We start from the raw sequence: 24,735 nt of genomic DNA, 5'->3' as shown, positions 1-24,735 counted from the left end.
GGCCCTATCCGTGCCTGGCTGAGCATACCACCACGTCTTGATCATGGGTCCATAGCTACACAGCTGGCGCTTCACCAAGACTCATGGTACTCCACACAGATCCTGGGGCTTCCCCCCACCAACCCTTTAGTCTTTCAAAATACACGCTGGGTGCCAGGCACTGTTACCAGGAACGTTGGGAGCAAGCTGTCAGTGTGTCTGTCCTGGAGGAGGTGACAGTGCCCAGGCCAGGGGACGAGCCTGCAGTGTTTGCTGTGCCAAGTGTCCAGCTTACTCTCACAGAACACTCTGCAGGTGGAACAGCGGGGCCACACAACCTGTGCCTTTGACCCTGAGGCAGACTGCAAACGGCCCACTACATGGGCAATGCCACCCTCTCTCTCTCAGTCCTGAGCATGTTTCACACAATATGTCACCACAGCTTACAATACCATGGTACACTTAAATAGCAGAATGTTACACTTACAACTATTACTAAAGGACTGGGGAGGGGAGTGATGGCAGGAGAAAATAGAAAGAGAGGAAGAAGAGAGAAGAGGAGGAATCCTAAGGCCTTTTAGAAGAAAATGTTGGAAATACTCTGCAAGATCTAGGGGTAGGTTCCTACTTCCTCAAAAGGACACCAAAGGCAATAGCAATCAAGACCAGAATAAACAAATGGGACCTCATCAAACTAAGAAGCTTCTGTACAGCAAGGGAAACAATCAACAAAGTAAAAAAGAAACCCACAGAATGGGAGAAGATCTTCGTGCACTACATAGGTGATAGAGGGCTAATCTCCAGAATACACAAAGAACTACAAAACAGCCAAAACACCAAAACAAACAAGCGCTCAAGAAATGGGCACGGGAAATGGACAGACATTTCACAAAGGAATAAACACAAATGGCAAATAAGCATATGAAAAAATGCTCAAGTTCCCTGGCAATAAGGGAAATCCAAATTAAAACATCAATGAGGTACCACCTAATGCCAGTAAGATTGGCCCACATGAAAAAAAGCACCAACAACACATGTTGGCGAGGTTGTGGAGAAAAGGGAACCCTACTGCACTGCTGGTGGGGCTGCAGGTTGGTACAGCCTCTATGGAAATCAGTATGGAGAACATTCAAACAACTTAAAATCAACATACCGTATGATCCAGCAATAGCACTCCTATATATCCAAATCACCTGTTTTATGAGAAGCCAACATGTATCCCAATGTTCATAGCAGCACAATCAGTAATTGCAAAAACATGGAAGCAACCAAAATGCCCATCAGCAGAGGATTGGATAAGAAAGCTATGGTTCATCTACTCCATGGAATACTACTCAGCTATTAAAAAAAACAAAATGCAGTTCTTTGTGGCCAAATGGGCCAAACTGGAAACCATAATGCTAAGGGAAATGAGCCAATCCCAAAAGGTTAGATACCACATGTTTGCCTTAATTTAAGATGATATGATGTTATGTAAAACATGTACTGCTATGTATGTTATGTTACAAGTTGTATATAAACTAAAATTGAAATGTCAATGAGGCGGTCAAAGAATGTGGTTAAGAACTCGCATTTATTTTTAACATATTGGTTACTCATTACTATGCCAACTAATTCCATAATGATGTAAATTTTTGCTGATGATATACGGGAAGGGTCTCCCTAAGAAGCCGTTGAACTAGGCCGGACAGCAAGATGCTGGACTCTGTTTGGTATACGCTTGCAGTGAGGGAATCTCAACTGACCTTGAACTGTGGTTATGTAACAAGGTGGAGTAACCCAACATGGGGGGAGGGTGTGGGGAGAGGTGGGGGTATCCCTTACCTATGAAACTGTGTCACATAATACAATGTAATTAAATAAAGTTAAAAAAAAAAAAAAAGAACCGCGTCCCTAGTTAACCCTGCGGCCTCGGTAACCCCAAGCAGCCCGCGCGCCGCCGTAACCCCGCGCCCCCCGCGGCCCAGGTGGCTCCCTCTCCCGCCCCGCGAGCGCGCCTCCTCCACCTGCTGACAAATCACAGCCCAGCCCTCGGAGCGCGAGGGCTCCGCGCGAAAAGCCACCGGTTGCGACCTCGCCCCTCCGCGCAGGCGAGAGGCGGGTTCCCGAGTGGGGTCGGGGCGCGGGGTGGCGTCCGCAGCGCGGCCCCGCCAGGCGCTCCCCGAGGCGCCGCCGCGTCCTGGCCCCGAGCGGACGAGCGCGGAGGGGAGGGTCCCCGGCGAGGGCGCGGCCGAGCGGGCCGAGGGCGGGGGGCGGCGCCGCGGCCGCCCTATTTCCGCGCGCCCCGAGCCGCGCGCTCCGAACCCGGGTCGCTGGAGCGTCGCGGCAGCCCGCGCCCATGCAGCCCCGCTGGCAACCGCCGCCCGCGCCCCGGCGAGGGGCCCCGCGCCCCGCCGCCCGGTTGCTGGCGCTGCTGCTGCTGCTCGGCCTCGAGGCGGCGGCGGCGCCCGTGGACGTGGGCGTCCAGCGCAGACTCCTGCAGCAGGCGGCCCGCGCGGCGCTGCACTTCTTCAACTTCCGCGCCGGCTCGCCCAGCGCCCTGCAAGTGCTGTCGGCGGTGCAGGAGGGCCGCGTGTGGGTGAGTGCGGGCCGCGCCGGTCATGGGAGGGGGTCCGGGCCGTGGGTATTCCACGGGGCAGCGCTCGGGACCGCTGCGGTGCATTGCGGTGGGACGCAACGAGGGAAACGGAGCCGCAGGTTCAAAGGGCGCCGCTGCTCAGGACTTGGGCAGTATTTCTGACGTCTGAGCTGGGTCCCTCTCCGGACTGGGACAGCTGTCTGATGTGACTTGCCAGTAAAGAGTTCCAGGCCAGCGTGGTTGGAGTGGACACGCTGTTTTACCCTGGGGGAGCGACGCGGGATGGTTTTTTTCTGAGTGGAGAACTTGGGTTGCGAATCTCGACTCTATCGTGGGCCTCGTGTGTTTGCGAAGTCGTGCTGCTTTCTTGATTTAATAGAAGATGGCTGAAATTACACGGCCACCAGGGCGCTTCCCAAAGTTCGTGGAAATGGAATTTGAAAGATGGTTTCGTTTTGGTGGCAAACGTTTGAAATCCGCGCATAGCTGTTTTCATAGTGCACGTTTTCCTTGAACTAACTTGTTTAAAGCTTCAGTGGCAACCTTGCTGCCTGTGGGAGCTTCCAAGCGTGCCCTTGCAGCGTGCAGACCGGTGCGCTGAGAAGACCCCTGGATTCGCTTATAGAATGGACATAGGCTTCCAAGCGTGGCCAGAGGGTGGGAATTTAGACTCCTAGACCCGGGATCAGACACCCGTGGCAAAGGCCTGTTGGAAACTCAGCCTCAGTTCTTCGAAAACTGAATCCTGCTCTGTGATCGCAGGATGAAATTAAATTGTTCTTAGAAAAAGGCGGTCTTTCTTGGTATCTGTTTTAACAGTCCTTGCTGTCTCAGGGGCAACAGTGAGAGGAAGAAAATGAGCTTAAGAACTTTAACTCCAGGGTGGGTGTTGAGGCACGTGGGGCTTCCCATCCCGCTGAGCTGATGCACCTGCCAAGGCGGCAGGGGGTGGTCCCCGTGCCGGTGGGCCTGTACCCACCCGGGAGGTCTGGAGGGAGTGCCGGGCCCTGCTTCAGCTGGAGGGGAGGTCCAAGTGGAGCTCTGAGCTCCTGGCTGCAGATTGAGGCTTAATACCTCCTCAAAATCATAAAACTAGCTCTCAGAACCCAAGTGGCTTAAGTTAAAATGCCCTTTCTCCCGCACAAGGCAGTCTAGTATCGTGTTTCTAAATGGGAGAGAGATCTCGGAGTAAAAGCAGACAGAAACGTCTTGGTAAACTAGAGGTGATGTGTACGGGGAGAGCCGAGGACCCGGAGAAGAACGTCCTGTCCTGCTGGATTCTGAAACACGGCTCACCTGTGAAAACCAGCACACCAAAGCTGCCAGCCGAGGCCCGTCTGCACCGTCAGAAATCTCCAGGGGCCAGGAGAGCAGTACTTTGCTTCCACTGTGCGCTCTGCTCCAGGCAGTGCCAGGGCACTGGGGCCTGGAACCACTGTGCCCTCTGCTCCAGGCAGCGCCAGGGCCTGGGACTACTGCCCTCAGCTCCAGGCAGTGCCAGGGCCTGGGACCATTGTGCCCTCTGCTCCAGGCAGCAGCAGGGCACCAGGGCCTGGGAACACTGTGCCCTCTGCACCAGGCAGCGCCAGGGCACCAGGGCCTGGGACCACAGTGCCCTCTGCTCCAGGCAGCGCCAGGGCCTGGGACTACTGCCCTCAGCTCCAGGCAGTGCCAGGGCCTGGGACCATTGTGCCCTCTGCTCCAGGCAGCGCCAGGGCACCAGGGCCTGGGAACACTGTGCCCTCCGCACCAGGCAGCGCCAGGGCACCAGGGCCTGGGGCCACTGTGCCCTCAGCTCCAGGCAGTGCCAGGGCCTGGGACCACTGTGCCCTTAGCTCCAGGCAGTGCCAGGGCCTGGGACCATTGTGCCCTCTGCTCCAGGCAGTGCCAGGGCCTAGGATCACTGTGCCTTCTGCTCCAGGCAGCGCCAGGGCACCGGGGCCTGAGACCACTGTGCCCTCAGCTCCAGGCAGCGCCAGGGCACCGGGGCCTGGGACCACTGTGCCCTTAGCTCCAGGCAGTGCCAGGGCACCGGGGCCTAGGATCACTGTGCCATCTGCTCCAGGCAGCGCTAGTGCACCCGGGTCTGGGACCATTGTGCCCTCAGCTCCAGGCAGCGCCAGGGCACCCGGGTCTGGGTCCGCTCTGCCCTCCGCTCCAGGTAGTGCCAGGGCCAAGTCCTGGGACTACTGTGCCCTCTGCTCCAGGCAACGCCAGGGCTCCGAGGCGTGGGACCACTGTGCCCTCTGCTGCAGGCAGCGCTAGTACGTCAGGGCCTGGGATCAAGGTGCCCTCTGCTCCAGGCAGCGCCAGTGCACCAGGGCCTGGGACCACTGTGCCCTCATCTCCAGGCAGTGCCAGCGCACTGGTGCCTGGGATCACTGTGCCCTCTGCTCTAGGCAGTGCCAGGGCCTGGGACCACTGTGCCCTCTGTTCCAGGCAGCGCCAGGGCATCAGGGCCTGGGATCAAGGTGCCCTCTGCTCCAGGCAGTGCCAGCGCACCGGGGCCTGGGACCACTGTGCCCCCTGCTCCAGGCAGTGCCAGGGCCTGAGACCACTGTATCCTCTGCTCCTGGCAGTGCCAAGGCACCAGGGCCTGGGACCACTGTGCCCTCTGCTCCAGGCAGTACCAGGGCCTGAGACTACTGCCCTCAGCTCCAGGCAGCGCCAGGGCACTGGGAACCCTGTGCCTTCTGTTCTAGGCAGCGCCAGGGCACCAGGGCCTGGGACCACTGTGCCCTCTGTTCCAGGCAGTGGCAGTGCACCGGGGCCTGGGACTACTGTGCCCTCTGCTCCAGGCAGCGCCAGGGCCTGGGACCACTGTGCCCTCTGCTCCAGGCAGTGGCAGTGCACCGGGGCCTGGGACTACTGTGCCCTCTGCTCCAGGCAGTGCCAGGGCCTCTGTGCCCTCAACCTGGGATGGTTGCTGCAGGGTTCTTCCCACGGGTGGTAGAGGCAGGTCATGGCCACCAGGGGTCAGTGTTGCGGCCCTGGGCTGCCTTTACTTGGTGTGAGGCTGCAGCTTGGGGAGGTTGCAGGGAACATGGAGCCCAATCCCCGCCCGCCCCATGTCCACCTGCAGCGAATCCCGTTTGCTAGAGAAGATCGCTCAGTCTTCTCCAGCCAGCTCCCCATTTGGAAGGAACATCTTTCATTCCCTGCCAGCAGTTACAAGTGGTTCTCGGGGTCTCCTAGGACGACGTGTAGATTCATGGTGAAGTCTGAAAATGTGAGCTGCCGTGGCACCATCGGGGAGGCAGGTCATGGCCCATTAGCGGTTTCCTGAGCACTTGCTGCGGGCCGGGCGCCGAACAGACCACGGGGACCGTCGACTCTAGGACCCGTCGACTCTAGCGTGCAGCATACTCCTCTGTAAGGCAAGAGGCAGCTTGAATCAGATTTTTTCACACTGAGGAGCATAGCAGATGATGAAATCAGCTTCGTAGGGTCCAGTTATGTTTATTAGCACACTATTGCAGATGCCTGTGTAGTCTGTATCTCAAACGGGTCGCAAGCGTGCGTTATAGAGTAGGTTATGAGGAAGAGTGCTATCCTTGTTGTGGGTTGTTGAGGAAACCTGTGGACCGAGTAAATGCCTCAATACCCCTTCCAGCTGGGCACTTCTTGGGATTCTTGCCCAGGAGAATCCCTCATTGTAGAGGCCTGATGCCCTCTAGTGGTGAAAGGCAATAACAGACCTTTAGTGAAGTGTCTGTGGATCTCAGTGCAGCCCTTGCCTGATGCCATCTTTCCAGCCCTCACTACATCCCGACCATTTTACAGCCAGCGAGGCTTCTCCTCTGGCATCTCATGACACTGGCTCGGGAACCACAGTGGGAGTGGTGGGAGATTTGGAGGTGGAGAGTGTCCTGGGTCAGCCCTCCCACGCACACTCGAAGTTTCCTTTCCTGGTGACTGCCCCAGGCGGCCCCATCTACCGTGGCAAGTTCTGGGCCTGCCTGCCTACCATTGGCTAAGCGGAAAGGCCAGTGCGGTTATGGAAAAGACACTGAGGGAGTCTTCATGGGCGGGAGCATTCCATGAGTTGTCAGCCACTGCAGGGTCAGCTCTCTTGGACAGGGCCCCGAAGGGCTAGGTCCAGTAGTTGGAAACATAACAGCTGATTGAGGAGAAGGGGGCATTATGCAATAATTTAATTGGTTCCCCTTTAGGTATGTGTAAAGTTTTAAACTATGTAAAGGGATCAGCTTTAGTGCATTGCATATATGCAGTTTTAGGAGCATAATGATACCTACCTCTCCCCCTCCCTCCTTCCTTCCTTTTTATATTTTCAAGTTTTACTATATTATCTTTATAATCACAAGCTCAACCCTCCACTAAATAAAGAACTCGACAAGTATTAAGAAAACCACTGTTCTCCAGTAACACAGACAAGGACCGTAAATCAACTTGCAAAGTGTCAATTGCACTTACATACATTACATTTTTGTGTATTAGCTACGGCAAATCAAGAAATGACTGTTCCTCAGGTTATGAACAAAGGCTGTTCAGTCACAAATCCCAGATCACACACCTGTAGATTACATTCTTTTTTTTTTTTTTAAAGATTTATTATTATTGGAAAGCCGGATATACAGAGAGAAGGAGAGACAGAGGAAGATCTTCCATCCGATGATTCACTCCCCAAGTGAGCCACAACAGGCCAGTGCTACGCCGATCTGATGCCAGGAACCAGGAACCTCTTCCGGGTCTCCTGTGTGGGTGCAGGGTCCCAAGGCTTTGGGCCACCCTCGACTGCTTTCCCAGGCCACAAGCAGGGAGCTGGATGGGAAGTGGAGCTGCAGGTATTAGAACCGGCGTCCATATGGGATCCTGGCACGTGTTCAAGGCGAGGACTTTAGCTGCTAGGCCACGGTGCCAGGCCCTACTTGATGCCTTTCTAATTTCTTAACGTAAGCACTGATTGAAATGAACTTTCCTCTTAGCACAGCCTTGATTGTGTCCCATAAGTTTTGATATGTTGATGCCTTCATTTGTTTCAAGCAATTTAATTTCCGCTTTGATTTCTTGTCTGATCCATTGCTCATTTAGTAACATATTATTCAGTCTCCATGTGTTTGCAAGTCTTCCTGGGCGTTTTGACTTCTTGGTCTCTAGTTTCACTCTTTGATGGCTTGAGAAGATGCGTGATGTAATTTTGATTTTTTTTTTTAAATTTGCTGAGGCTTGTTTTGTGACCTATAACATGGTCAATTCGGGTGAAGGTTTCGTGCACTGATGGAAAAAAGTGTTCTCTATCTGTAGGATGAAAGGCTCGGTGGATTTCAACTAAGTCCTTTTGCTCTAGAGTTTGGGTGAGTTCTGTTGTTTCTTTGGGTTTAATTTCCAGCTTTATTCCATTGTGTTCAGAAAAGATAAATTTGACCATTGTGATCAGAAAAATTGATTTCTGATTTTTTGAATTTGTTGATTTGCTTGATGGCCAATGGCATGGCCCATCCTGGAGAAAGTTCCATACACTGATGTAAAGAATCGGTATTGTGCAGCCGTCGGGTGGAATGCTCTGTAGACATGTTAGGTCCATTTGGTCCACAGTGCAGGTTAGCTCTGTTTCCTTCTTAATCTTTGGTCTTTTTGAGCTGTCACTTGATGAAACTAGGGTGTTGGAATCCCCAGTTACTACTGCGTTAGAGCTTGTGTCTCCCTTCGATCCATTAATACTTGCTTTATTATTTTTTATTAATTTTTTGATAGTCTTACATTGTTGATTAGGATACACATGGTCAAGGGCTAAAGGAAAGTGGATAAGACCACTGTTTCCACACTAATATCACCATTTTCCCCCGTGTATCTGGGGTCAGAGGAGAAACAAAGGAAGAAGCCCCACCCTGCCTCCCACTCATCCCAGGTCCCCAATGTGAGGCACGCTCCCAGAGTCCTGCTCGTGCTGTTTTGATAGTTCAACAGTTCCGAATTGCTGCCAATCTAGCCACTCCAAGCACAATGAAATCTCTTCAGAATCCTCTTGCTGACAGTCTCTTCATGGTTGGGGTTATGAGATCAGCGATTCAGTTGGAGGGATCTCCAAAGAAACTTCCTCTGAGGTGTTCCCAGACCTGATTCTTGTGTGTGCTTGCCAGTACAGTGTCCGGCACAATCTGTCACCCCAATCAGCCTATGCACATGCTGGTCATTTCAATTGCTGGGGGTCAGTTCTGTTTCCAGCCCGGTCATCCACACAAACCAATGGTTGTTGCAGTCCAGCCCAATCCTGCCCACTTCATGATCGGCCCTCATCCAATCCAGTGGGAGCTGCAGCCTAGTCGGGGTGACTTCCCATAACCCTCACCAGGCTTGCTCCCTACCTTGGTCCCTATGCTAGCCAGTATGTACAGCAGACTTGTACAGTCTGTCCCATATCCTATTTAGCTCTCATACATGTCAATGGGCATTGATGCCTAATTCAACCCAGTCAGCCCGACTATTCAGCCCACACAAATGCTGTTGGGTGCCATTCTGTCCAGCCACCCCTTCCCCTGTCCTGGTTTTCGTGCTCTTCAGTGGGAGTGGTATCCCAAGAGGGAGGTGCCCACTATTTCGCTCCTAGGCCACTCCCACTCCTAGATCATGCACTCTCCAGGTGGTTCTGGGGTTTAACCTGACAGAATTATCCCCCAGTGCCAGCATCTGGCAACTGATGCTATGGCAAAGCCCAACCAATCCTCACCCACTCTAATTTGTGCTTGCACCAGTCAGAACAGTCAACCTAGCCTGTCTTTCCCCGATCTAGCTCACGTGAGGCCCACAGGTGTTGCAGCCTTGCCTGGTCTGGTCTGCCCTCATCCCAACTCACGCTCTCCAGTGGGAGTGGTTGTCCAGCAGGGGAGCACACATTCCTCCTGCCAGCTTTGCCCCCTCCCTCCCTGGTTCTCACATGTGCTGTTTGGGCACTGCAGCCACATCTGATGTAGCTCACCTCACCTTGACATTTCCATAATGTGCACTGGTATGTGTTGTGTCTAAACCCGGCCCAACCCACACTGTTCTGGTGCTCGGATTCACCAGTGAGTGATTTGAACTGGTTCAACCTGTTCTGCCCCTGATCTTTGCCAAATGTGTGGCGGTGGGCATCTTTCTCTGGCCTGGACTGGATTGCTCCCTATCATGGTTCTTGTGCTTACCTGCAGGGACTGTGTCCCGACAGGAGTTTCCCAAGCTCCTCCATCAGAACCTCTCCCAATGCCAGATCTTGCACATACTGGTGATTCCATGGGCCAGCCCTCCTTGCAGGCTTTCAATCCATTCTGGTTCTTAACTGTTAGATGTTTCAGCCCAGCCAAGGCTTGTCCATACCCAGACACTGCTCACACATGGCTCAGTAGGGGCAGAGACCTAGCCTAATCCATCCTGTATCTACCCTGGTTCTCCAGAGCACCAGATGGTGTTGGCGTCTAACCCGGCTAGGTGTACCCAGCCCCAGTTCACACTTGTGCCAAGGGAGATTGCAACCATATCCAGACCAGAACGCAGCCCCCACTCAGGCCCAAGTACTCTATCGTGGGCACCCCAACCCAGCAAGGGTGTACTCTCACAGCTCCCCAGCCAAGCCTCTTCCCAGCCCTAGATTACACACGTGCCAGTAGTTGCTCTGACCCAGTTGGCTTAGCCCCTCACTTGTCTCAGCATTTGCCTTCGATGCTGTGCCATAGTATCCCTGCCTTGTGAAGAACAGTTGGGGTAAGAGCCTAGCTCAGCATAACCTGTGCTCCAGTCTGATTACTGTTCTTCCCTGTGTGCTAAGGTCTGCTCGGCCCTGCCCGGTCTACCCCATTTCAGTTGCAGCTTGGCCCACCCCACATCCTATTTCAGGTTGCACATTCAGGTGCTGCTGCCTTGACCTGCGCAGGCTGTTGTAGGTTCCTTTACCCGTGACTGATGGCAGGTTTTGTGCTCGCACCTAGCTCAGCCCATCGTCACCCCAGTTTGCAAGCTAACCAGCAGAACTTGTATTTCCACAGGGTTTGACCCACACTTCCCCCACAGAATCTACCCCCGGACCTGGTTCCCTCATGTGCTGGCTAGTGTCTTGACCCTGCCAAGTGTGACCCTTCCACCGTTCCACCACTCAGTCAGGTACTGGTACCCAGCCCTGCCAGACAGGCCCCCAGCCATAGCTTTCGTGTGGACTGGTGTGTGGCAGTCAGTGATGCTTTATGTTAACAACCCATCTCAGGATTCCCATGTGGTCTGGTGAATCAGTCTGGCTCAAATAGATGTTATTGACTCTCCCCTCCAAACCACCAGGTCTCAGTCCTCACGCTTGCCAGCAAGTTCTGTGACCCTGTTGCTGGGTACCACCCAAAATTCATCCCTCACCTGAACTCATACTGGCCTTATCCATGGATGTCCCTAGGCAGCAATTACATATCCTAAACACTCCAGAGTTTGCCGCTGCTCAGCCAGCAGGTAGAGCCTGGAGCCCAAGGGTGCACTGGCCACCCAAAGCCTGGGACTTGGTCACCACCTGGCGAAAATGACTGACCTGAGTTCCCAGCATTGGGTCCAGCCTGGCTGGGGCACCCCCCACAGCCACCACACTGCAGGGAGCTGCTTTTGCACCTACCCCAGGGCCAAATACTGCCCAAACTCTTCCTGCAGCAAGATGTTAGCAGCAGGAAGGAACCCTAGTGTATACAATTACTAGTCACATCCTCTAGCTACATTGATCTTTTAATCACAGTGCCCTTTGTCTTAAAGTTTTCGTTTTAGTCTATTTTGTCGGATGTTAGGATAGTTACAATTGCTTTATTAAAATTTCCCTTAGTATGAAAATCCTTCACTTTCAGTCTGTGTGTCTTGGTTGGTGAGATGTTTCTTCCAGCCAGCAAATAGAATGGGTCTTGGGTTTTAGTCCATTTAGTCCATCTGTATCTTTGAATTGGAGAATTTAGACCATTTACATTCAAGTTAGTATGTTTAAATTTGTCAACTGTATTTTGATATAAATCCAAGGCCATTCAATTGGAGTAGTTTTTTTTAAATAATTTTTTAAAGATTTATTTATTTTTATTGTAAAGTCAGATATAGAGAGAGGAATATCTTCCATCTGCTGATTCACTCCCCAAGTAGCCGCAGTGGCCAAAGTTGAGCCAATCCAAAGCCAGGAGCCCAGAGTCCCCTCTGGGTCTCCCACGTGGGTGCAGGGTCCCAAGGCCTTGCCATCTTCGACTGCTTTCCCAGGCGAGAAGCAGGGAGCTGGATGGGTAGCGGTGCTGCCAGAATTAGAACCGGTGCCCATATGGGATCCTGGCACATACAAGGTGGGTCCTGGAGTAGTTTTTTAAAAAATTTATTTGAAAGGTAGACCAGTAGAGAGATGGGGAGACATTCTGTCCCAAATGTCTGTAACCCCTAGGGATAGGCCAGGCTGAGGCCGGGGGTCCTCCGCTCCATGGAGGCCTTCCAGTCCTCAGGCCACTGTCTGCCGCTGGACCAGAAGCACCGACCGCCAGGACTCAGACAAAGCACTGTGATACGGGATGTGGGCATGCCACATGTTGGCTTCGTCAGACGTGCTGCAACACCTGCCCCATCCTGTAGCCCTTGTAGCACGGAAACACACTCCTGGCTTCGCTGTTCCAGCTCCATTTGCATAACTGGGATTTGACATGACTTTATTGTAATGCTCACTCTTCTCTAAGTTCATTATCTAAAAGGTAGTAAGGATACCCAGCAGAAGCAGGTCTGGGGACATGTCACCTGACCTTTGGTCAGCTGGAGTCCAGCCCCAGTGCCCATGACAGAGCCCATGCAGCCCTCATGTTGAGGCCTGTTGATTGGACCATAGAACCAGGGCAGTGAACCCGGGCCACAGGGCAGTCAGGCGAGCACCTGCTTCCTAAGAAAAACTTGGTTCCTTTAATCACTTTCCAATGTATAAAGCACTCCAACACGATACAGTTCACCTAATTACGGCTCTTCTTGAAGCCCTTACTCCATTAATGTCAATAATTCAGAGTTGGTCATTCAGAAAAAGACAAAACCAATACATTAAGTCGCCCACAGGAACAAAAATTGAAGAGTGAGAAAGGCTGAAATGCGTGGGGAAGGAAGGGATAAATAATGAAAGGCTGGAGTGGAGCTAAGTGCTTCTGTGGCTGGCACGAGAAAATAGCCGGGGAGAGGCCGGCTGCAGGTGAGCTGGCTCTCACGCGGCCCTGAGGGTGAATCAGGTGACCCTTTCTGATGCAGAGGCCAAGGGACCCCAAAGTCAGATCCTTTGTCCTCGGACGTGAAGCCAGTGACAGAACGAAGCTGAGCATCAGCAACACATGTTTAACTCGGGGGACCAAAAAGGGAGAAGCCAGGGCGAGTGCTGGGGTCTGTGGGCCATGGAGGCCGGGCAACAGGGAGGACGGAGGCTGTGCTCACAGGGGGAAGAGCATCTCTGATGTCCCGGGGAAGCGGTGGTGGAATTCTGGGAACCAGGAAGGCATTCTCTTCTGTCCTTTACTGCTCTCTTCTGCCTATTATGGACACTGTTGCCTGTCATGACACCCATGGGAGTGATGATTAGCTTGGAAATAAGGTGACAACCAGGCTTGAGTTCTTGTGGGCAGCCATCTTGAATCTTGCCCATTCAAGCCACTTGGCCTGAAGCCATTGTGCTGGCAAGAGAAACCCATGTTATGGCAGGCTTAGAACCTTGGCTAGGCTGTGCAGGTGCTGCCCTGGTAACGATCGTGCTGCTGGAAGGAAAAGAAGCTCAGGCCTCTTCTCAGACACTGTCCCTGCTGCGGCGGCACGCGTGCACCATGGTCTCGGTCCCTCGGTACTGCCCTCGTGCACGGGGGATAGGAGCACGGGTGGGAAAGGCCAGCAGGCCCTGGGAGCAGAGCTGCGTCTGGCCTCCTTGGCACTCTGCCCCAGGCACCAGGATGAGCTGGCCAGTAGGAATGTGTTCTGACCCTCTTGTAATAAATTGGTTCTAAACCACAAATGTTTTCCTGTTGGCTCACAACATACTCCATCTGGCTTTCAACACATGAAAGTCACAGATAAGGGTTCATATACGCTTGGTAGAGCCCCAAATAAAGGTGTCAGGGGTGGTCCCGAGTGTGGACCACCAAGAGCGGGCGTGACTGTGGATCCTCCTGCCAAGGAGACGGGTGAGTCGGCCAGAAGGCTGAGTACCTAACCAGCTGTTGCTGACTAGCGCTAATGAAGTACAGCCTGTGGAACACACACACACACACACACACACACACACACACACACACATTCTCCTCCCTCTGTCTCTCCGTCTGTCTGTCTCTCCCTCTGTCTCTCCCTCTGTCTCTGTCTCTGCCTCTGTCTCTGTTTCTCCCTCTGTCTCTCCCTCTGTCTGTCTCTCCCTCCGTCTGTCTCTCCCTCCCTCTGTCTGTCCCTCCGTCTGTCTCTCCCTGTCTGTCTCTGCCTCTGTCTCTGCCTCTCCCTGTCTGTCTCTCCCTCTCTCTCTGTCTCTCCCTCTCTCTCTCCGTCTGTCTGTCTTTCCCTCTGTCTGTCTCTTCCTCTGTCTCTGCCTCTGTCTCTCCCTCTCTCTGTCTCCCCCTCTCTCTGTCTCCCCCTCCCTCTGTCTCTCCCTCCCTCTGTCTCTCCTGTCTGTCTCTCCCTGTCTCTGCCTCTGGCTCTCCCTCCCTCTGGCTCTCCCTCCCTCTGTCTCTCCCTCTCTCTGTCTCTCCCTCTCTCTGCCTCTCCCTCTCTCTGTCTCTCCCTCTGCCTCTCCCTCTGTCTCTCCCTCTCCCTCTGTCTCTCCCTCTGTCACTGTCTCTCCCTCTGTCACTGTCTCTCCCTCTGTCTCTGTCTCTCCCTCTGTCTCTCTCCTCCTCTGTCTCTCCCTCTGTCTCTCCCTCTGTCTCTCTCTCTGTCTCTCTCTCCCTCTGTCTCTCTCTCCCTCTGTCTCTGTCTCTCCCTCTGTCTCTGTCTCTCCCTCTGTCTCTCTCCTCCTCTGTCTCTCCCTCTGTCTCTCTCTCCCTCTGTCTCTCTCTCCCTCTGTCTCTGTCTCTCCCTCTGTCTCTGCCTCTCCCTCTGTCTCTGCCTCTCCCTCTGTCTCCCTCTGTCTCTCCCTCTGTCTCTGTCTCCCCCTCTGTCTCTGTCTCTCCCTCTGTCTCTCCCCGCCTCTGTCTCTCCCTCTGTCTCTGTCTCTCCCTCTGTCTCTCTCCCTCTGTCTCTGTCTCTCCCTCTGTCTCTCCCTCTGTCTCTCCCCCTGTCTCTTTTTCTCCCTCTGTCTCTGTCTCTCCCTCTGTCTCCCTCTGTCTCTGCCTCTCCCTCTGTCTCTCCCTCTGTCTCTCTCCCTGTGTCTTTTTCTCCCTCTGTCTGTCTCTCCCTCTGTCTCTCCCTCTGTCTCTCTCCCTCTGTCTCTGTCTTTTCCTTTCCCTCTCTCTCTCCCTGTCTCTGCCTCGCTCTGTCTCTGCCTCTAGCTCTGCCTCCCTCTGTCTGTCTCTCTCACTCCCTCATCCAGCCGGACGTGAATCTGAACTGCTGTGAAGCGTCGCTTAACCGCAGAGATACAGCCTTTCTCCGGCAGCCTTGGCATTCACTTGCCTTAACAGAGCTAGCCCATGGCACCTGGGATGGCAGCCATCATGAGTACCCGTCTGCTAGGGAAGTAACACATGAAAGAAGTCTTGTGCCATGGATACGTTTGAGACGTGTGTGACTGCACGGTCACCCCAGGGCACATGCCCTCAGTGGGACACTACGGAGCAAGTCGTTCTGTGAAGTGTGTGTCCTGCAACAGCGGGCCCCGCGCTTACAGGGTTAAACCACACAGGCAAGCTCCCTGGGCAGTTCTAGTGGACCCAGGAGGCGAATCTCGGAGGCTGAGGCTCTAGGGAGAGCCTGTCCCTGCTTTCCCAGCTCTGGTCTGCTCTGCACAGAGCCAGGGTTAGGGCATGGGTATCTGTGGGCTGCTGTCAGGCCCTCTGAATTCAACCTGCAGGGAGCTGGGAGCTCCTGGGAGAACATCCCACACTGCCTGACAGGTGCAGGCACTGGGCATGGCGGCTCCTGCTCCCCCCCACCCCACCTCCACCAGCCCCACTGCCTTCTTGGCCCCCTACCTCGTTGGTTTGCCTTTGTGGGCTTTGTTCCAGCTCCTGCTTGGCCAGCATGGTGCCACCGTGCATGGGAGGCTGCTGCTCGCAGGTGAGCAGGCCATACCACCTTCTTGACACAGCAGGGGAGAAGGTGGAGAGCTGCCCTAAAGGCCTCCTGAAATAGAAGGATCTGGAGGGTTGCTCCTGCAGGTGGGCCATTGGGAACAAGAGGCCTGGCCCTGCCTGTTAGGAACTCCCCACCCCGCACTGCAGCCCAGAGGGGACCGGGAGGGAGGCAGAGACTGCCTGTCCCTTTCCAGCCTTCTCAGGGTCAAGGGCTGACGCCTGGGCAGGCTGACCACACATCCCGTGTCCTCCTTCCCACTGCTGCCTGGCCTGAGAAAGCCACAGGGTGCACGCTGGCCGGGCCTGCTGGGCGGGGCTGGCCTGAGGGCAGCCAGGGACTTGGCTCCCACAAACCCTCGGGCTCTTGTCTTGCCCGGGTGAAGGAAAATGCAATAAAGTTCTCCCAGGGTCTAATGTAATATACTGATATCTGTCTGTCCTGAGCACAAGAATAATTTTTATTCACAAATGAGTTGTTTACTTATCTCCAACCAAGCCTGACTCATAAAAGTAACCTTATAAACTGAGCAATTTTATTTTTACTGGAATAGCGTGACATTTGTGTTCTCTCAACAAACGCGCAGGCCCGGGGGACATTTAGAAGCCGGGCCTGATAGACTGGGGGGCGGAGGGGAGGGCTGAGTGGCTAGTGAGCTCCTGGCGTCGCAGGCTGGGTCCTCACCCGCACAGCCACCCACTGGTCGACCCAGAAACACCAAGTTTTTCAGATATCACAGCGGACTCCAAGGCAACAGAGGGACCAGCACTTAGCAACCAATAAAGGGGACAGTGGGGAAGTGCTTAGCCAAAGTTCAGGGTTTCCAGTAGAATCGTGTCTTTGGAGCCAAGGGCATTGTCACGGCCTCCCATGGCAGCCACGGCCTCCCATGGCAGCCACGGCAGGGGTTTCTCTCCGACTCCAGCCCTGCAGTGGTCTTAAATAGCCCCTGCTCTAGCGTGGCTACTGGCATACAAGGCTCAACTTCTGGGTGCACATGCAGATGCCGGTGCATGGTGGGCGTACCCTCTCCCAGCCCATCCACGCTTGGTTTCTGAGGTTTTGCTTTCTCCTGTCAGCTGTGCCCGTTTCGCGTCGCACGCAGCCCTGAGTGTCGTGAGCCCTGGGTGAGCATGCCCCCTCCACCTGGGACGCAAGTGCTTTTCTGTTCAGTGGACCCGCGCGGGTTTGCTGCCCAGCTGTGAGTCACTGGGTAGCCACCCTAGGATGTCGCAACCTGAGGCATTGATTGCACTTACACATGGCCACATAATGCAACCTGTGATCAGTGCATTCTTAGTCGGTCCGTGGTATTGCTACTCATGGACAGTAAGCTCCGAGCATCCCTGACATGAGTGTGTCTCATGTTTGCATAGGACAAGGCACAGGACATGTATAGTTCGGTGCCAGCCGGGGCTGCAAGCATCTACTGGGGGTCTTGGAACACATTCCCTCAGGATAAAGGGGGGGACCTTCTCTACTGCAAGACAGTTGTGCGCCTGTCAGAAAACAGGGAATAGATTTTCTTTAGATTATTTCAGTCTAGCCCGCCTGCTCCAAATGCCACTCCCAGAAAAGCCGCACATCCGGTGTTGCCATGCAGTGTACGACCTGGGGCCTCTGGTGCAGGAAGCAGGCCCTGCTGTCATGGGGGGGCGTGGTGACCCAAGGTCTCAGCGGCCAGGGTCCCGAGGACCGTTGCTTGGAGAGGTGACGTCCTTGCCCTTCATCTGGTCCTGGTGATGCCTTGGGCCATGGAACTGCCCCATCACGGGGTTCCTAGTTAAGTTTGGCTGTGTGCTAGGGCCAGTCTAGCTACTTCCTGGTAGCCAGAGAGAAGTTCCCCAGCTGTGGCAGTCTAGACCAGCAACATCAGCGTCCCCAGAAACAGGTCAGAATGCAGGATCCTGGGCCCCACCCTGGACTGGCTGAGTGAGAGCCTTGGGCTCCGGGCCCTGCTCACTGTCTTTTAGAAACTCTCCTGGGTTGTGAGTGATGCCAACTGCTCCAGAGGCAGCTCTGCAGGAGACCTCCACTGTCACCTTGACCTCAAACTTCATCCTTAACCCACACATCTTAGCAAGCCCAGGCTGCTGTGGGAACTTGAGGGGGGGCAGGTTGCTAAAGCCAAGAAGGCCAGCACATCTGGAGGGCGGGAACCGCTGAGTCCCCTGCACTCTGAAGGAGCCATCCTCCCGAGCCCGGCAGGCTGTTGTTAACAAGCATAAGTGCTAGGGCAAACAGAGGGGTGGGGGCACCAGCAGAGGTGAAGGAGATGGCAAAACTCTTGGTCCTTGATCAGTTACCTTGGAGAAGGACCAGGTCGAGCTGCTGCCAGAAATCCTCCACAAAATGTATTTCTGTGCTGCCCTGCTGGTCCCATCAGGGCAGGAGAGCCCCAGGTAGAGGCCCAAGCTGCAGGCAGGGTGTCTCCCGCTGCTCAGTGTCCAGCGTGGGCTATGGGTGTGAGTGGAAGGAAGATGGCTGTGGGGCTGTGGCACTCAGTCTCCCGGGGCTGCTGGCCTCCTGCCCCCTCCCCGCTCGATCTGCCCCTGCCCTTGCTTGGCTTGCTCCCGGACAGTCCCACAGCAGGTGGCTGCGTGTTCTACGCGTGCCCTGTCTGGAGAGGACTGCATCTAGGGGGGGTGCCTTCTCAAGTCCGGTCAGCTCCACTTCCCTGCTGTTTGGAGCTGAGCTGTGCACCCCTGGAAAGCCCCGTGCAAGTCTGAACCCTCAGTGGCTGGGAACACAAGCCTGTTAGGAGTCTTTGGATATGGCGGGTGGAGGTGATGCCGTGCTGGTCAGCCCTCCACCAGAACCGGCTGGTGGCCCTGCAGGGTGGCCACAGGAATGCAGGGCCGGCTGCGGTGGATTCTGGATGACATGCTGGAACTGAGGCCAGGCAGACAGGTGAGGAGGAAACAGCCCTTGTCAAGGTTCCCAGCCCCCTGACACCTCACTGCCCTGTCTCCAACGCTCGGACCACAAGGGAATAAGCAGCTGCGCTCCAGAGCCAGTGCCATGGGCTCCTGTGGCCCGCACTCTTGGGAGTGAACCAGCATGCCCTTCCAGCTCTCCTGTGTGGAGGAAGGGAGGGGGCAGTGTTCGTCTGGCAGCCTGGGGTGCAAGCACAATGCAGAACGCCGAGGCTAGCGCACTGGCTTCCTTCTGTCCTCTCACAGCCACAGCAGCCAGCTTTCTCTGCCTTTCCTGGGAGCAGGCTGGGCTGTGTGTGGCCATCTCGGCAGCATCGGCACTGTGGAACAACCAGGGGCTTTGGGCCTTGTTCCCTACTCGCTCCGTGACTTGGAGCAATTCCTTAACTTGAAGCAAGTGCCTCGATTTCTTCATCCTTGAACCTGAGGTAGTAACAATGGCTTATGTGAAGGGATTTTGTGATACAAGGTGGCTGTCGTGCCAAGTCAGGTGAGGCGTGGGATGAGAGTGCAGTGTACGCTGTGTGTGTGTGTGGGGGAGGCGACCCTCTCTGTGGCCAGCAGGGAGCTTTATATGCAAGCAGTGCTTGGACTGATAACCGGATGCACGTTTCCCTCACCTCTCCTCCTCGAATCTAGTGTTATGAGGTTTTTCTAGAGATTGCATTGAGCACTCGCAAACAGAAAGGCGGCCTGCTTCCCCCAAGTGCTCGCAGCCCCACGTAGTCAGGGCTCACCTGCTCTTGGGCCCCGCCCTGAACAAGGGACCACAAAGGCAGGTCCGACTGGGGGAGGTGCTGTCTGTTGGCCCAGTCCAGCAGGGCCGAGCATTCAGAAACCGCCCAGCAAAGCCCAGATCAGAACCTACAGCATTAGAGGCCCACGGTGGCAAAACATTTAGTTCCCAAACTCGTCTTCTATCATTCATTTCAGAGAGCTAGAGCCAAGAGCCACTAATTCATTCCTTTGGATTATATAGACGCAGGTTCGTTTGCGGTGTTGTTATAGACGGTGGTTCGTTTTTCTTCATCTAAGTGCTTTTTCCTGGAAAACATTGGCCCAGTGTGCTCCGCCTCTGGCTGTTTTGAGTGAGGGACGTGACATTTTGGGAAAGGACATGGTTTACACGGGCAGCTTGGCGGCTGTGGAGATGAAAGGAATGAAATCCTGTAGTGGGCGGGTGACCCCTTCCCGGGGACCGGGGCCTATTCAGCGCTGCAGAGCTGTCACCAGCTTTTTTGGGGGAACTGATTTGGAACATAACAGACTGGCTTTTCCGCTGAGTGTGGCTGGAGCCACATGATGTGCAAGTCACAGCGTTAGACCAGTGGGGAAGGCGAGAGGGGCCAGCTGTACTGGGGGAGGTTACCGTATTCTTCAGCTCATATCACACCAGCACTGTGAAAGAGACCCGAGTTTAAGATAGTGGTGGGGATGTCCCGGTCAAGTGACCTTGGGCCAGGGTAAGGGCTTTACACCTTCTGGAAAGCCTGCCTGTGAGCTCCTCGGCCCCAGGCACCGAGGGGAGTGGGCACGGCACTCTTGGGTCAGGCTGGTCCCTGCGCCTCTTTCCTGCCCACTGCTGTCCCACTGCCCGCTCCCGCCTCTGGCAGCCGCCGCTGCAGGTGGTCGACACACGCTCTTCTGTGCTGTGAAATAACGCTGGGCAGTATGCAAATCTGATTTCATTTTTGGTTTTATTTGAAAAACAGACACATACAGAGATCTTCCTTGCACTGATTCACTTCCCAGTTGCTGACCCAGTCAGGGCAGAAGCCGGGAGTTGCACCTTCGTCTCCTCCATGGTGTCAGCAACCCACAGCCTTCAGTCCTCCCGTGTTGCCCCCGAGGCTCATGTTAGCAGGAAGCTGGGACCGGGTGCAGAGCTGGCCCTTGACCCAGACCCCCAGGGATGGCAGTATCCCAGGCTGTCTGGCCTGCCTGAGCTGCTGTGGGCACTGCCTGTCTTAATATGAAATGTTGTAGTTCCATGATTACTTCTGGCCTTGAATGATCTTATTTATTTAATTTTTTTTACCTCTTAATGGTATTTTTTTAAATGTAAGATTGATTCATGTGAAAGGCAGTTACAGAGAGAGAAGGAAACCTCTCCATCTGCTGGCTTACTCCTCCGAATGGTTGGCCCAGACAGAAGCCAGGAGCCACGAGCTTTCTCAGGGTCACCCACAGGGGTCCCGGGGTCCAAGGACTTGGGCTATCCCGTGCTGCTTTCCTGGCATGTAAGCGAGCTGGATGGAAAGTGGAGTGGCCAGAACTCAAACCAGCACCTGTGTGGGATGCTGGTGCCACAGGTAGTGCTTCACCAGGTAGGCCACAGGGTCATCTAGTAGCATTTCCCTCTGCCCACTTGGCCTGCCCGCTCTACAGCCTGCCCTGTTCAGTCACCTTGCTTTCTCTGGACACTTCCTCACGCCAGCAGGGACCGGGCACACCCATGCAGGGGGAGAGGGTGTGGTCCGTGGCACTGCAGAGGTCAGTAATTCACTTGGTCTGGGCTTGGCACAGCGATCACAGTTGGGACTCGAAGTTCAGAGCATCCATAGCAGTTTCATTTTGAAGTTGACCATCTGGTTGGGCCCCACCCCGTGCTGGAGAGAGCTTGTCAAGTGCTTCCTTCAGGCTGTGGCTTCCCACTTCTAGAGGAGCGGAATCCTCCCCGGAGGCACAGGAGTGAGCCTTGCCCGCGTGATCAGCCTCTGCATCCTGACTGTGCTGGCTGCCTTTGGCCCCACAAGCTGTACCTTCCACACCACTCAGGCCCCAAGCCCTGGGAAGGGCTGGCCAGCCCCTCCACAGCCCGAGTCCGTTCCTTCTAAATCCTCTGCGTGGCTCAGTCTGCCTAGTGTCCTCTCCCAGTGAGGATAATCAGATGAGAGCTGGCCTGCCTCTGGTCCTCCCACCAGACCGCCCCGAGGGCAGGTGCTGCGCCGTTTCGCTGCCTGCATTTCCCGTGTCTGGTACCACGCTTGGAGCACAAAAGTGGCTCCCTAGGCCCTGGAGTGGATGCTATGGTCCAGTGGAGACCTCGGCAGCACGCCAGCGTTCAGGGCAACCCAAAGGCTGCCCTCTGCACGTGCATGCCCAGCGGGAGGTGGCACCACCCGTGAGAACAGCAGGGCCTCAGCTGAAGGACGTGTGACTCCCAGGGAGGGAGAAGGGGGCGGCCTGTGTCGGAGATGCACCGACTTCATCCTGATACCTGAGGATGAACTCTGGGTACTTTTAAGAGTGTCTCATTACAACAAAATGAGGAAATCCAATTAGCAACAAAACCACTTTGGAAGACAGGCCCCATGCTGCCTCAGCCCCCAGCCTTGTTCTTCCAGTTGTTTCTTTCTCTTGCAGAGAACAGTTGCGCACACCTTGCTTTGCCTGTTTCCAAAGCACAGCTGCATCAGTATCTTCAATGTGCCACTTACACAGTCTGCGCCATCCGACCCAGATGAAGCAGACCTTTGTGAATGACCTGCCGCATGACTATGGGTGCAAAGACTGAGGCTCCTCATTCTCCACCTCTTCCTGGGGGGCTGCAGCTACCTCCCTCAGAGCCCCCGCCCCCGGGCCCGTCCAGCTCAGCTTCCTCCTGCTCTCCAATGGCCTCACCCACTGCAGCCCTCTTAGCCTCCCAGCAGAGAGACAGGGCGTTGCTGACTCCTGTGGAAGGGGCTGCACTCAGGCCACCCCTAAGGGATCGTGAAGGTCAGACCAGGCCTTTCCAGGGCAGGAAGCCTGCCGGCAGGTGGGAGCACTGCCTTCTCTGGGTATTTGTTATTTGGGACTGCCATTGTGGCTCGGGGTGGCTAAACATAGGCCCACCAGGTCTGTTCGCCATGGGCCGGCAGTAAGGACGCCGAGGCTGGGGGTGCTGCCGGCCACTGCCATGCATCTGTGAGTGCTTCAGGAGCAAACCCAATAAGGATTGATGGAGTCCATGATGTTCTTCCCTGGCCTGGAGCGTGGGCCAGCCTCTGGTTTCAGCTCGGCTCTTCCCCTCCCTCGTGTCTCCAAACTCACAGTAAATCCAGGCACTGTCCTGAGCCTCTCGCTGCCTTACCCTGCCCGGACAACATCTCCTAGTTGCTTTAAGAGACTTCCCCAGGCTTGAGAGTCAAGTTCCAAGCTCAGCGCTGCTTACCCCAACCCCTTTTCCACCGCTTCCCCATCCGGGGATGCTGGCTGCTCCAGTCCACTCCTCTCCCCTGCCTGGTTAACACTGACGCCTCCCTTAGTGCAGGCCTCACCTGCTCAGCAGTTCCAGCACGGCCTGGGACACCTACACCTCAGACCCACTCACTGAAGTGCAGGCTTGGCTTCTGATCAACTTCCTGCTAATGTGCCTTAGGAAGCAGTAGGTGATGCTTGGGTCCGTGACACCTGCGTGGACCAGATGGCTCTGGACTGAATTTTAGCTTAGCCATGCCCATTGTGGGCATCTGAGGAATTGCCAAGTAATGCCCCAACTATCTTGAGGCATTGCTATAGAATTCCCAAACTGGGTCCATTCGCCTGACTTACTGACATCGAGGTGGCAGCAGAAAGTGGGTATTGCAACGCTCAGAGCAAGGTAGCTGAATTGCTGGGCCTCCCAGGTACTTAGGAGGTAAGGCTCTTACATATTGAAACAGGAGCTGAACGGGGCATCACCAAGTTCCTGATGATGTGCTATTTAGGGTATCCATGACGGCCAGTCATGCTCCTTGGCTTGGTTACATGAAGGGGCAGTTACATTCTGCCCAGACCTGGAATTCCCCTACCTGAACCACCCCCTCCCCCAAACACTGGCCATCAGGGTCCCCATCTGCTGGAGAAGCAAACGCTTCCTTGTGACTAGGACCTTGTAAGTCGGTGAACTTGTCTGACAAAGGGCAAGCAAGACACCGGACCCTGCTTCCACAGGACAGAGGTTCAGCTTCAGAATCAACAGAGAAAGATCTCTGTGTTCCTGCCTTTCAAATAAAATGTAAACGTTACTTTCTAAAAATGTTTTAGATGCAATAAAACAAGCCTTCTTGATCTCAGCCACATCACGGCCTGTCCACCTGCCTCAGTCCGGCCCAGCACCGATAGTAGGTGCTGTGTGCTCGTCCCGCTGTGCTGAAGATGAGCACGCAGTGTGCGGGGGCGCCCTTGGGGACCCGGCTCCATGCCGATTCTCCACAGGGGCCAAGACCACAAAGTTCAGTGCTCTGGCCTGCAGCTTCCCGGCATTTTACAGAATTTGTAATAGGAGTGGATGATATCTGGCCTAATTAAAATAGGATGACCCTGTCTGGTTACTGTGGTTCCTGCACTAAAATTCAAAGGAAACAGATGTTTCCGGAGTTTAATCAAGATTACACGAAATAAACTTCAGCTCCATAAACAGTAGAAGTGCTCCCTTCTTCAAAAATACTTTTTATCACATGACCGTTTTTCTTTCAACAAAAAGGTTGATGGCAGACAACAGTTCTTCCAAACTGTTTCAGCTGCTCCGATAAGCATGTACATACAGTAACAGCATGCATTTGAAATGGGTTCAATCAAAAGTTGGAAAAGGTGACCTGTGAGCATCAAGGGTCTGAAGGTATGCGTGCCTGAGAAAAGCATACAGGAGACCAGTCTGGGAGAGCTGCTCCCTCACTGGGGGCGGGGTAGGGTGGGGGGCCATCCTGACCCCAGTGCAGTGATGTCCACCTGCTGAGTGCTGGTAGCTCCCTGCGCCTGTGTGGCTGGGCCAGACCCCAGGCGGGTGTGGCTGCATTCCTCTGCCGCTGGAGTTGAGCATGGGGAGATGAGCGCCCTCCAGGTCCCTGCACACACAGGTCTCGTGTAGCACACATTTTCCAGCTTTGAACAGAAATGATTCTTTTTCAGCCTCCTACTTTGTGAAGAGGTGTGAAACTCACAGGAACTCTGGAATTAAGACTCGGATTGGAAACCCTTTTTTCTTAAATGCCATACGTTCTACCCAGGGATACATGGCAGCAGTGACGGATTCAAACCCTGTAATTCCAAGACTATGATGCTTGGCTGTGGAGTTATTGGGGAGCATCCACTTTGCTAATAAGGTCCACTGTTTCC

General features: G+C 54.6%; 1 protein-coding gene across 1 annotated transcript in view; it reads left to right on the top strand.

Moving 5' to 3' along the window:
* The first annotated feature begins 2,189 nt into the window (after positions 1 to 2,189).
* Positions 2,190 to 24,735, top strand: part of RARRES1 (retinoic acid receptor responder 1) — a 34,685-nt gene continuing 12,139 nt past the window's right edge. Inside the window, exon 1 of the mRNA XM_058661485.1 lies at positions 2,190 to 2,557. Coding sequence (XP_058517468.1) covers positions 2,318 to 2,557 — 240 coding nt within the window. The 5' untranslated portion in view covers positions 2,190 to 2,317. The remainder of the gene's footprint in view (positions 2,558 to 24,735) is intronic.

The sequence above is a fragment of the Ochotona princeps genome, chromosome 3, assembly GCF_030435755.1.
Source record: "Ochotona princeps isolate mOchPri1 chromosome 3, mOchPri1.hap1, whole genome shotgun sequence".
NCBI lineage: Eukaryota > Metazoa > Chordata > Mammalia > Lagomorpha > Ochotonidae > Ochotona > Ochotona princeps.
This window is presented reverse-complemented; position numbering and strand designations above follow the sequence as displayed.